General features: G+C 41.9%; 1 protein-coding gene and 1 pseudogene across 2 annotated transcripts in view; one reads left to right on the top strand and one right to left on the bottom strand.

Annotated features, from left to right (window-relative positions):
• Positions 1-12,817, bottom strand: part of VPS53 (VPS53 subunit of GARP complex) — a 154,646-nt gene that overhangs the window by 31,877 nt on the left and 109,952 nt on the right. The window contains exons 16-17 of the mRNA XM_080681611.1: positions 10,063-10,145; positions 8,522-8,600 (exon numbers count right to left, since the gene is read on the bottom strand). Of these exons, the coding sequence (XP_080537737.1) occupies positions 8,522-8,600; positions 10,063-10,145 (162 nt within the window). The remainder of the gene's footprint in view (positions 1-8,521; positions 8,601-10,062; positions 10,146-12,817) is intronic.
• LOC308253525 (small ribosomal subunit protein eS1-like) lies at positions 6,121-7,418 on the top strand (annotated as a pseudogene). The gene is made up of 3 exons: positions 6,121-6,201; positions 6,485-6,769; positions 6,987-7,418. The product of its transcript is annotated as a small ribosomal subunit protein eS1-like (transcript).

Here is a 12,817-nt window from a genome sequence, read left to right as displayed (position 1 = left end):
AAACAACTCCCCTTTTCAAGAATCAGGAGAGTTGATTTTATTTCTTTTTTTTTTTTTAATATATTTTATTGATTTTTTACAGAGAGGAAGGGAGAGGGATAGAGAGTCAGAAACATCGATGAGAGAGAAACATCGATCAGCTGCCTCCTGCACACCCCCCACCAGGGATGTGCCCGCAACCAAGGTACGTGCCCTTGACCGGAATCGAACCCGGGACCCTTCAGTCCGCAGGCCGACGCTCTATCCACTGAGCCAAACCAGTTTCGGCTGATTTTATTTCTTGCTTCACTATTATAAAGCTTTATGGCTTTGGATATATTATGAAAAAAAAAAAAAAAAACAACCCAAATAAACACACCAGATGATAATTACTCATTAATCTTCAGGGAGAAATATACAAAGCAGACTGGAATACTTGGGTTGGCTGCTCAACCTCTTTTCTTCCCTGTAGGAAAGTCATGGTGTCAGACCAAGAAAAGCTGAAAACAAATATCTACCAGGATGCTTGGGAATGCTTGAAGAGCTTATAATCGAGGAAGCATGAAGACTCCTGTGAGCCTCGTAGTACTGGGCACACACTGACTTACTGCTCCTCCACTTTTAAGCAAATCACTTATGCTGCCTTGTCTCAGTTTCCACATATTCCAAAATGACTTACTCCGATTCTGTTTGTATGAATATGGTACAATGCTGCAGAGAGACCTGAGTTTGAATCCTGGTTCTGCCACCTGCTGGCTAAGAGATCATGGACAAGTGACAACTTCTTATCTCACAGAGCTCATCTAAGAAAATCATGCAATATGGGAGGGAAAAGTGGTCTGAAAGGTAATTTTAACATCACTTTTCAGCAACACTACTATAATCTCAAAGTTACAATTTCAGAGAAACCACGAAACTCTTGTATTTCACTTCTTCCACATGAGCCTGGCCTGCTTACAGTAAGGCCATTTGTGCGTATGTTTTCTACGAAACTGTGCCCCTCTGTGTTTTCCTCTCCTTTTCCAGCAGCAGGGCTAGGTGGGTGTGGACATTTCCTAATTCTGACCTTTCTTCAGTCAGCGCCAGATGCCACTTCCTATAAGACACTCAAGTCTCCTGCTCTAGTCTACCAGCTCCACACAGCTCAATCTGTTCAGTACAGTTACCCATCTTTTTTGTTGTTGCCATTCTTTGGTCAAATGGGTGTCTACAAACTTTACTAGTACTTCTTTCTTTTTCCTGCCTTCTTCAGCTTAACTTAACTCTTGTTTATATCAATTAGCTCATGGTAAAACTGGTTTCATTATAAATTGTTTCATTTAAAGTAGCAACATTAAGTGAGGACTTACTGTACTACTGTTAAGCAAGGACTATGCTATGCTATGTAGACCCAAAATGGAATAAGCTTCAAGTTGTTCAAAGCTTAATAGGAGAGGCGGAAATGGAAAAATAATTGTATAACAAAATAGAGAGGTAGTCTATATACTGTGGTGTCTTGAGGGAGAAAGACACTCTGGTAAGACAAAACATGGTGACTCTGCAAGAGATTTAAAACAGCTAAAATAATCTCGGAAGGAACAAATGTGGAGGACTCATACTTCTGATTTCAAAGCTTTCTACAAAGCTACAGTAACAAAACAGTATAGCACTGGCCTAAGGACAGACATATAGATGTAAGGGATAGACCTAACTGTCCAGAAGTAAACTCATATATCTATGGTCAACTGATTTTCAACAGGAGTGTCAAAAGGATAAAGAAAAGTCTTTTCAACAAATGGTACTGGGAAAGCTAGATGTATACATGCAAAAGAATGACATTAAATCCTTGCCTCACACATATACAAAAATTAACTCAAAGTGAATAGAAGGCCTAAATGTAAGAGCTAAAAGTATAAAATGCTTAGAAGAACATGTAATTTTGGATTAGGCGATGATAAATTGGACTTTGTCAAAATGAAAAACTTTAGTGCTTCAAAGGTCATGAACAAGAAAGTGAAAAGACAAGCCATAGAAAAAAAGAACATATTTGCAAATCATATTTCAATTAGTGGTCTAGTCTCAGACTAAAAAAAGAATTTTTACAACTCAACAATAGCAAACCACCTAATTTAAAAATGGGCAAAGTATCTCTCTCTAGCTTTATCTTTCTCTCCCTCCTTCTCTTTCAGTACCTCTTATATCTGCTATGTCCCTGTCTTTGTCTTTGTTTCTCTCTCCCTTCCTCCTTCTGTCTCTCTCTGTCTCTCTCTCTCTCTGTTTCTCTCTTCCTTCCTCCTCTCCTACCCCACTTCCGTGCTGTGTATCAGGCCAGAATCAGCCGGGGCAGCCATAAATGGTAATGTGCTGCCTGCAGGGTGTGTATCCAGCTCTCACTAGTTCCTAGAAACCTCCCTCTGAGTCCCTCTGCACCCTATAGCCACCTGCACATCCCCTTGGCCATCTCTCCCTTCTTGGCCTCTAGGGCACCCATGTTTTGGGCTCCTGGCATTGGCAAGGTGTCAGGAGGCACTTCCCCTGCTTCACCTCCTCCCACCCCCTCCACTGGAGGAAAAAGCTCAATTAGAAAAGTATCCCAGAACATGTTAAAAAAAAGAAAAAAAGGGAAAAAAAATGGGCAAAGGATTTGAATAGACATTTCTTCAAAGAAGATATACCAAATGGCCAATAAGTATATGAAAAGATGCTCAACATCTTAGTCATCAGGAAAATGCAAATACAAATTGAAACCACAATGAGATACCACTTCACTATTATAATGGCTATAATTTAAAAAAATAGTGTTGGTGAGGTTATGGAAAACTGAGAGCCCTCATACACTGCTGGTAGGAATGCAAAATGGTGCAGTCACTTTGGCAATACCTCCAAATGTTAAACATAGAGCCATCACATGACCCAGCAGTTTCACTCTTAGGTATAATATATGCAAGAGAACTGGAAACATATATTCACACAAAAACTCATACATGAATATTCATAGCATTACTCATAATAATTAAAATGTGGACACACCTAAATGTCCAGTGACTGATGAATGGATACACCAAATGTGGTATAATCATACAGTGGAATATTATTCAGCCATAAAAAGGTACGAAGTACTGATACATGCTATTCCATGAACGAACACTGAAAACATTAGACTAAGTGAAGGAAGCCAGTCACAAAAGCCACATATTGTATGACGCCATTTATGTGAAATGTCCGGAATAGGCAAATCCATAGAGACAGAAAGTAGATTAGTGATTGTCAGGGAAACAGGGAGTGACTGCTAATAGAATAGGGTTTCCTTTTGGTGTAGTAAAGACATTCTGGAATTAGACAGTGGTGGTGGATGGATGGCCCTGTGAACACTGAATTATACACTTTAAAAGGATGGATTATACCTCAATTTTTAAAGAGGGGGCAGACATTTCTTAAAGGATGTGCTCACTAGGCAGACAATAGTGGGAAGAGAATTCTAGAAAACATAGAATGAGAAAAGGCATGGAAACCACAAAAGAGTAATGCATCCAGGGAACTGAAAGTGGTCTGGAGACTGTATTTCGGTATATACACAGGAGTTGCCGAACTAACAAAGTAGTGCAGGGACAAATAATGAAAGCCCTACATGCTAACCAATGAGGAGGTCACAGGGTGCCTTCAATGAGAATCAGGTGTCTTCCCAAGAGAAGGACGTAACTAAATTGTTTGGCTCAATCCATTTTGTCAAACTCAGTATGATCCAACACCTCCACTCTACTTTGCTAAGCCCAACACTCACTTTCTTATCATTTATAAAATACATATTTTAAAACTTAAAAAATTTTTAAATTGACTTAAGAGAGAGAAACATCAATTTGTTGTTCCACTTATTTATGCATTCATTGGTTGTTTCTTGTATGTACCCTGACTGGGGATTGAACCCACAACCTTGGCATATTGGAACAATGCTTGAACCGACTGAGCTACCCAGCCAAGGCTTATAAAGTACATTTATTTACAGCACCAGTTATTCAAAGTCCTCCCCCGCCCCGCCCCCCGAATATAAACTTCTTAAGGGCAGCCCTGTTTCCCTTGTAAGTGCAAGTACAGAGTACCCTGTGGAATTCCAAAGGTGTGTAACGAGAATGGCAATTTTGACAAAGTTCTGATCTTTCCTCACTTTACAAACCTTTGTTCACACTGTCACCCTGTTCGGAATGCTCTCCTAATCACAAGTTAGTTCAAAACTGCACCATCCTTCATGGTCTATTTCAAATGCCACTTCCTTACAAAGGCTCTTCTCATCTCCCCATCGGGATATAAACTCCCCTCTGTGAAAGAGGGAATATTTTGTACTTTTCTTATGGTACTGATTTTTTTATGGTACTATATTGCAGTTATTTGGGTATCCCTCTCATCTCACACATCTCTTGCCCCACACCTTCTGGAATCTAAGAACCTTGAGATAAGATCTATATCCTTCCCAGCCTTGCAACTCCCAGCACCGTGCTGGTTAGAGTCTGATTTGAACTGTTCAATTAGCAGCAAAAATGATGGAATCAGAGACAGTAATAAGCATGACTACAAAACGAAAGTTTTTTAAAATCCTAGAAGAAACTACACAAAACAGGATGCAGGCACCAATAACAGACAGTGTATGTTGAATCACCCTATGACCACTTGGCTTGTTTATATCTAGTCATTTTCATCACATGGATTTCATTTTGCTAGAACTCCAGAAGACTCAGACAAAGAGCCATAGCCTCCCAGCCACTGCGTTCCCAAGCCTGTGGTTTTCCTATGATATAAACAAAAGATTCGGGAGGTATGGTCTCTGTTAGTATTTGCTGGTGTGGGTCTGGGGGAGAAATGAGCGGTAGGGCTAGGGGCTGGGGGCTTGAGGGAAACCCACCTAGTGAACTGACAGTTCATATAAGCAACACCTGGAGTGTTAAATCCCCTACAACTGTTGTTTTACTAAAAGAAAAAAAAATCTCTTCTTTGGAAAATGTAAAAATTCTTTCACCAGCTGCATTCCGATCTACAGTGTGTGTCAGTTCAGGAGAGATGGCAGCTGGAACGGATCATGCTCAGGATATAGTGAGTGTTCACCAGCAGCCAGGGATGAACCCACAAAATGGATCTTCAGAGCCATGTTCCTTTAAGAAAATGGGTGAGCCTCAACCTGCCTGCTCAGAGTTTTCTGCTTGTAAACATTGAGAATACTGGAAATGCACATCGCCAGGATTGGCGACAGAATCCACCAGAATAGAAAAGCTGTGACATCAGCTTTTCAGGACTCCCCACTTAGCTTCATAAAACCCTGAAGCCTAAGCTTTGGGTTTAATCCTATTTTTGTTAAATATTTACAATCTACTACAAAACCAAATTCAGACCAAATGCCTGCTAACAAAACCTCATGACACAGCCACTCCTCCTGACAAGAGGGAGAGAAGACTAGCATCTACTGGCATGGGGTCAGTCACTCTCTTTGTGCTCCATCCTCACAGCTCTGGAAGCAGATGCCCGACTTCACATACAGAGAAGGTAACTTGGGCCCCGAGAGGTTAAGTCATTTGCTCAACACCCCCTGAGGAAAAATGAGGGGAGTTAGGCCTGCCTGACTCCAAAGCCAGTATTCTTTCCACTGTGCTCGGTCTGCTACTGGCCAGTATACCCCAGAGAAGTTCTTTCTCCAGAATTTGTAAGAATGCTACAAAAGTCTAAGACTAAAATAGGCATTGGCAAACTTTTTCTGTAAAGGGCCAGATTGTAAATATTTTAGACTTTGCAAGCCATATGGTCTCAGTTGCAATTACTTAATTCTGCCCTTGTAGCCAAAAAGCAGCCACATACAATATACAGGGTGGGGCAAAAGTAGGTTTGCAGTTGTGAGTATGTGAAACACGTTATTCTTCTCCCTTTGACCCTTTCTAGCCCACCCCCACCCCGCACCCCAGGCCTTGGGTTATACATATATGCATACAAGTTCTTTGGTTGATCTCTTCTGACCCACCCCCAGACTTTATTCTTATATTATTATTTATTAATTACTGTATATTTTTCCATACAGACAACTGTAAACCTAATTTTGGCCCACCCTGTATAGGTAGATGAGTATGGCTATGTTCCAATAAAACTTTATGTACACCTTTATTTAAAACTTTATTTGCACCTTTCGGCTCTCTGAGCAGCACCATGGCAATCGGCAAAAACAAGTGACTTACAAAAGGTGGCAAAAAGGGAGCCAAGAAGAAAGTGGTTAATCCATTTTCTTTTTCTGTTAATCCTCACCCGAGGATATTTTCCCATTGAGTTTTAGAGAGAGTGGAAGGGAGGGGGGAAGAAAGAGAGAGAAACATCGATGTGAGAGAGACACATCAATGTGAGAGAGGCACATCTACTGGTTGCCCCCTACACACGTCCCAACCAGGGCTGAGGATTGAGCCTGCAACTGAGGTACATGCCCTTGACCAGAATCGAACCTGGGACCCTTCAATCTGCAGGCTGATGCTCTATCCACTGAGCCAAATTGGCTAGGGAGGTCGATCCATTTTCTAAGAAAGATTGGTATGATGAGAAAGCACCAGCTATGTTTGGTATAAGAAATATTGGAAAAATATTCATCATCACGAGAACTCAAGGAACAAAATTCTATCTAATGGTCTCAAGGGTTGTGTTTTTGAAGTGAGCCTATCTGGTATGCAAAACGATGCAGTTCCATTTAGGAAAATCAATATAAGAATGTTCAGGACAAAAATCTGCCTAATTTCCATGGCATGATCTTACCATGGACACAAAATGTGTGCTCCATGTCAAAAAACGGCAGACCAGTCCTGGCTGGGTGGCTCAGTTGGCTGGAGCATTGTCCTGTACCAAAAGGCTGTGGGTTCAATTTCCAGTCAGGGCTCATACCTAGGTTGTGGGTTCAATCCCTGTTCAGAGCTCATACAGAGGCAACATATTAACGTTTCTCTTTCTCCTATTCCTTTCTCTCTCTAATCAATAAAAACATATCCTCGGGTGAGGATAAAAAACAAAGGCAGACCATGATTGAAGCTCATGTTGATGTCAAGACTACCGATGGTTATTTGCTTCGTCTATTCTTGTTGGTTTTACTAAAAAACACAAGAATCAGATTTGGAAGGCCTCTTGTGCTCAGCATGAACAGGCCCACCAAATCTGGAAGATGACGATGGAAATCATGACTGACCCAAGAGGTGCAGACAAATGACTTGAAAGAAGTGGTCAATAAACTGATTCCAGAGAACATTGGAAAAGTCTTGCCAATTCATTAATCTGCTCCATGATGTCTTTGTTAGAAAAGTCAATGCTGAAGAAGCCCAAGTTTGAACTGGGGAAACTCATGGAGCTTCACGGTGAAGGTAGCAGTTCTGCAAAAGCTACTGGGGATGGAGACAGGTGCTAAAGTTGAATGAGCTGATGGATTTGAGCCTCCGGTTCAAGAATCTGTTTAAAATTCAGACTTAATGGTGACAAATAAAAAATCCTATTTGTGAATACAAAAACCAACAAACTTTATTTACAAAAACAGGCAGTGGGCCTAATTTGGCCCACAGGCTGCAGTTTGCTGACCCCAGTTCTAGAAGGTTCTACAGTGGATAGCTTCATGTTGTTTGGCTTATAAATCAATAAAGAATTGCCTGTTCCAACTCAATTAATCAATTGTTCTATATGGTCCATGCATTAAGGAATTTACATCCCTTTAGGAAGAAAGGACAGGTACATAAAAGCCAAATAGCAACACAAGGCAGCATGTGGTAGGTGTCAAAGAAGGGCTGAGAGCTAACTGACGGGCTGCTACGATAATAGAACACTGGGGTCCACAACCTGATCAAACAATCCTGCATGGGCACCAGAGCTCAGAAAGAATTAGAAAATCCTCTCAGTGGCCAACAATGAAGATGAGCCAGAAGTTACTAACAAAAGCATCCATTTTGGTGAGACCAATTAAAAGTTTTCATCAGCACGTATCAGACGCTAGCCAACAATGAAGATGAGCCAGAAGTTACTAACAAAAGCATCCATTTTGGTGAGACCAATTAAAAGTTTTCATCAGCACGTATCAGACGCTAACCAAAGTTAACATCTCCTTTAGACTTACCCAACCAATCTGCTCCCTGTCTTGTTCTCAAAGAACAAGAGATGGGCCCTAGCTGGTTTGGCTCAGTGGATAGAGCATTGGCCTGCAAACTGAAGGGTCCCAGGTTTGATTCCCGCCAAGGGCACACGTCCAGGTTGCAGGCTCAATCCCCAGTAGGGGACGTGCAGGAGGCAGCCGATCAATAATTCTCTCTCATCATTGAAGTTCCTCTCTCTCTCTCCCTCTCCCTTCCTCTCTGAAATCAATAAAAATATATATTTCTTTAAAAAGGACAAGAGATGGGCTGAAGGTACAAGATAAATCGAGCGCTTTGGGAAACTCCTCGAGCTCCTCCATTCTCCTCCTGACTAATACTCTAAGCAATGAAGAGCCTGAAGACGCTCTAGGCAAGAGCTGACAGAAACCATCTGGGGTCACCCTCGGACGTCTGGGAAGCAACACTTCCCAAACCCTTACCTTGCTCATGGCAGTCAGGGCCGGGTCACAGGCGGCATCCAGGTCCTGAACCAACAACTGGATGCTGTTCGAGATGACACTGCAAGTCAAACAAATTCGTAGGTCAGAACTTTCCAAAAAAGGACTTTTTAAATGACACAGCCCTTCCAAATGTTTTAGGCACCTGTGTAAAATGAGATTCATCATTTATCAGAAACTCAGTGCACTCAGTTTCATTTCAAAAGGGAGTTAGTGACAACGAGGAACACTTGGCTCTTTCTTCATTCTTGGTGCCTGTCCCGTCCTCACTGAGGACACAAAATTCCACAAAATTCTTTCTATTTGCTGCACCTGGAATCTCTCTTCACTCCTACCTCCAAAAGTACAAAGGAGAGGAAACGACTTAAGAAAACTTTAATTTTTCCTCAAAAAGTGGTGATGAGAAAGCTCTGCCTATCCCAATCTCATGTAATAACCACAACAAAAATACTGCTAAGAAACACCAGGGAAAGAACTACTTCGAGAAGGCTTTCAGTTTGAACTTCTTGGACAGACACCCCCTCTATCCCCCCCCCCCCACACACACACATACAGCTAAAATCTGACTGCTTACGATGTATACCAGATATTTCCAATCAGTGTGCCACAGCACACTGGTGTGCTGCAAGGATTTTTAAAACATACAATACCTGACTATTTAGCCAGGGGTACGGACCTCTTTTCCCTTAGATTGATAAATAAAAAAAAATGACAACAGCCAACACAATAGACTTCTGGTGTAAATGAATCAAAATTATACCTACATTTTTTGTCAGATCAGCAAAATATATATATATATATATATATATATATATATATATATATATTGTTTGGTGTGCTGCAAAAATTTAGTAACTAGTTTATGCATACCAGGAGATAAAAGGTTGAAAATCACTGTTTTATATTCTATTAAAAATTTTTTTTGTTTGTTAATCCTCACCCAAGGATATTTTTCCATTGGTTTTTTTTAGAGTGGAAGGGAAGGGGAGAGACAGAAAAAGAGAAACATCAATGTGAGAGACACATTGATTGTTTGCCTCTCGCATGCATCCGACCAGGGCCAAGGATGGAACCTGCAACCGAGGTAGCTGCCCTTTATCAGAATAGAACCTGGGACCCTTCAGTCCGCAGGCCGACACTCTATCCTGAGCCAAACCGGCTGGGATGCTGCTTTATATTCTAAAACACTGGAGTGGGGCTGGCCCTCTGTGGATTTAGTGGGGCAGACAGGAGGCCTTGGATCTGACCCTCCTTCAGGGATGCCCAGGGGGGCTTTCTTCATTTTGTTATTCTAATAGTGAAACAATAAAAACCTAGAAGCTAAAAATGATTCTATCTGAGGAGACAGAATGGGACGCAGCTGCACCAGCTTCTAATGGTTCTTGGTGGCTGGTGGAGAATGATCCTGATCCAGCAGAAGGCCCTGGAAACCTCTAAGGTTCTGTAGTGACCTAAAGCCCATAACCTGAGACATGCTGCTTTGTGAAGGGCAGGCCATGAGCAAGTGTGCGCGAGGTACATACGTGCTGAAAGTGTCCATTTCTCCAGTCAGATTGATTCGTTCAGTCAGACTTACATCAACTTTTTCTTTGAGTTTCTCTTCCAGCTATTAGAAGAGAAAAACATGCTTAATGATTATCCAAATAAGAACCATAATAAGAATACTTAACATGGATTGAGTTTGACGATTCAAACATAATTCCAGGCCCTTTTCATGTATTGACTCATTGCATTCTCACAACCCTATGAGGAAGATTCTATTACTATCCCCATTTTACAGATGAGGAAATGGAGGAGTGACCTACCCAAGACAGTTAAGTGGTGGGACCAGGAAATAAACTTCCTCAGAATGTGTGCCCATGAGCATTGGGTTGTAATTGTTTCTTATGACACTCTGACAATTTATATCACTAATTTTTTTAATCCTCACATGAGGATATGTTTTTATTGATTTGAGAAAGAAAGGTAGAGAGGGAGGAAGGGATGGACGGAGGGAGGGGGAAGAGAGAGAGAGAGAGAGAGAGAGAGAGAGAGAGAGAGAGAGAGAGGTTGGTTGCCTCTCGGATGCTGGATGCTCCCCAACTGGGGATTGAACCTGCAACCTGGGCATGTTCCCTGACAGAATCAAACCTGCGATCCTTTGGTGCATGGGACAACACTCCAACCAATTGAGCCACACTGGCCAGAGCCATTTCACTAGTTTAAAAAAAGACCCTGATTTTTAGGATACTCACTACTCATCCACTGCAGGCTCACTCCCCAACACTGGAAACCTCTGGTGGTGGGTGGCAACAGAATCAGTAATACAGTCTTCACTGAGTGCCCCTACACACCACCCACTGGGTTAAGGTGTTGGGGAAACTGAGGCAAAGCAAAGAAGCAGAGTCTCTGCCTTCAGCAGTCTACAGCCTAGGAGAAAAACCCTGGCCATGTTCCCAGAGCCTCGAAGAAAAATATAACTGACCAGGAGTTGTAAATATCTCCAACCATCCCAGAAACTGATTCACCTAGCACTCCCAGACCTATTTATTACACAAACTAAGAATAATGAATGTTTTGCCTTAAATTTAAAAAATGCTCTTAGGGGTGCATAAATTAGTGTAATCTTTTTGGAAAACTATTTAAAAAGCAAAAAATTAAATATATACACCCTTTAAGCCAGCATTTTCAGATCTAGAAAAGTACTTTAATGAAATAAAGAGGACAATGTACAAAGATATGCAAGTATTCTTTGCAGCATTCATTAACTCAACCAATATTTACTGAAAGCTCATTTTGTACCAGGCTCTGTAAAAGAGTAATGGAGTTATTCAATGAACAAAACAATAAGATTCCGTTCTCATAAAGCTCACATTCTAACACTGTTTGTTATTGAAAAACTGGAAACAATCTACACGTACATTTACAAGGGACTGATAAAACAAATTATAGTGCAGGCTTACAATGCTTAAACTCTTCAGCAGCCTCTGCCTACCACACTGAAAATGAATCCAAACGTCTAACCTTGATTTGGGTCCTGTCTCTCTCTCCTGCCACATCCAGCTTTCCCCCTTGCTGGCTTGGCTTCAGTTACATTGAGCAGTTAAAGTTTTGGAAATACCAAAGTCTGTTCCCCCTCAGGGCCTTCCAACTTCCTACTTCCTCTCTCTGAAACACTCCCTAGCACCCCCACCCCACCCCGCCCAAGCTTCTCACTTGGCAGTCTCCTTCCCAACCCTAAGGTCTCTGCTTCAATGTCACTCCTCAGAGAGGCCCTTCTCTCTCTCTCTCTTTTTTTTTTTTTAATATATTTTATTGATTTTTTACAGAGAGGAAGGGAGAGGGATAGAGAGTCAGAAACATCGATCAGCTGCCTCCTGCACACCTCCCACTGGAGATGTGCCCGCAACCAAGGTACATGCCCTTGACTGGAATCGAACCTGGGACGCTTCAGTCCGCAGGCCGACGCTCTATCCACTGAGCCAAACCGGTCAGGGCCCTTCTCTTTTTTTTTAAAGAAATATTTTTAGAGGAAGAGGAAGGGAGAGGAAGAGAGAAACATCGATATGAGAGTGGATCAGCTGCCTCCTGCACACCCCCTGCTGGGCATTGAGCCTGCAACCTGGGCATATGCTCTGACTGGGAATCTAAGCAGCAACCTTTTGGTGCACTGGACGATGCCCAGCCAACTGCCCCAGGGCAGGCCCTTCTCGTCCACTCTACTTCTGTAGGCAGCTCCCTCACTAGCACTGCCACACCTGTTTCCTTCTTAGCACTTACCACAAAATTGAAGCTACATATCTATTACCTGGGGTCTTCCATCAGTTCTAAGTTCCATGACAGAAAGAAACTTGGCTACTTTGTTCACCACTGTTAATTAACATCAACCACAGCACCTGCTTCATAAAGATCTATTGAATAAATGAATGAATGAATGAATAAAATACCCCTGCAAATATTAAGTGTGAAAGTGTTACAATTAATGAACCAATATTGATACATTAATGGCTTTTGTTGTTGTTAATCCTCAGTGGAGGATATCTTTCCATTGATTTTTTTTTGAGAGAGTGGAAAGGAGGAGAAGAGACAGAGAGAGAAACATTGATGTGAGAGAGAGAGTTGGTTGCCGTCCACAAGCACCCTGATCAGGGCTGGGGATCGAGCTTGTAACCAAGATACGTGCCCTTGACCAGAATTGAACCCGGGACCCTTCAGTCCGTGGGCCGATGCTCTATCCACTGAGTCAAACAAGCTAGGGCTTGGAATTGTTTTTAAAATTTTATTGCTCGGATTCTTTTT

The sequence above is a fragment of the Plecotus auritus genome (genome assembly GCF_963455305.1).
Source record: "Plecotus auritus genome assembly, chromosome: 7".
Taxonomy (NCBI): Eukaryota; Metazoa; Chordata; class Mammalia; order Chiroptera; family Vespertilionidae; genus Plecotus; species Plecotus auritus.
This window is presented reverse-complemented; position numbering and strand designations above follow the sequence as displayed.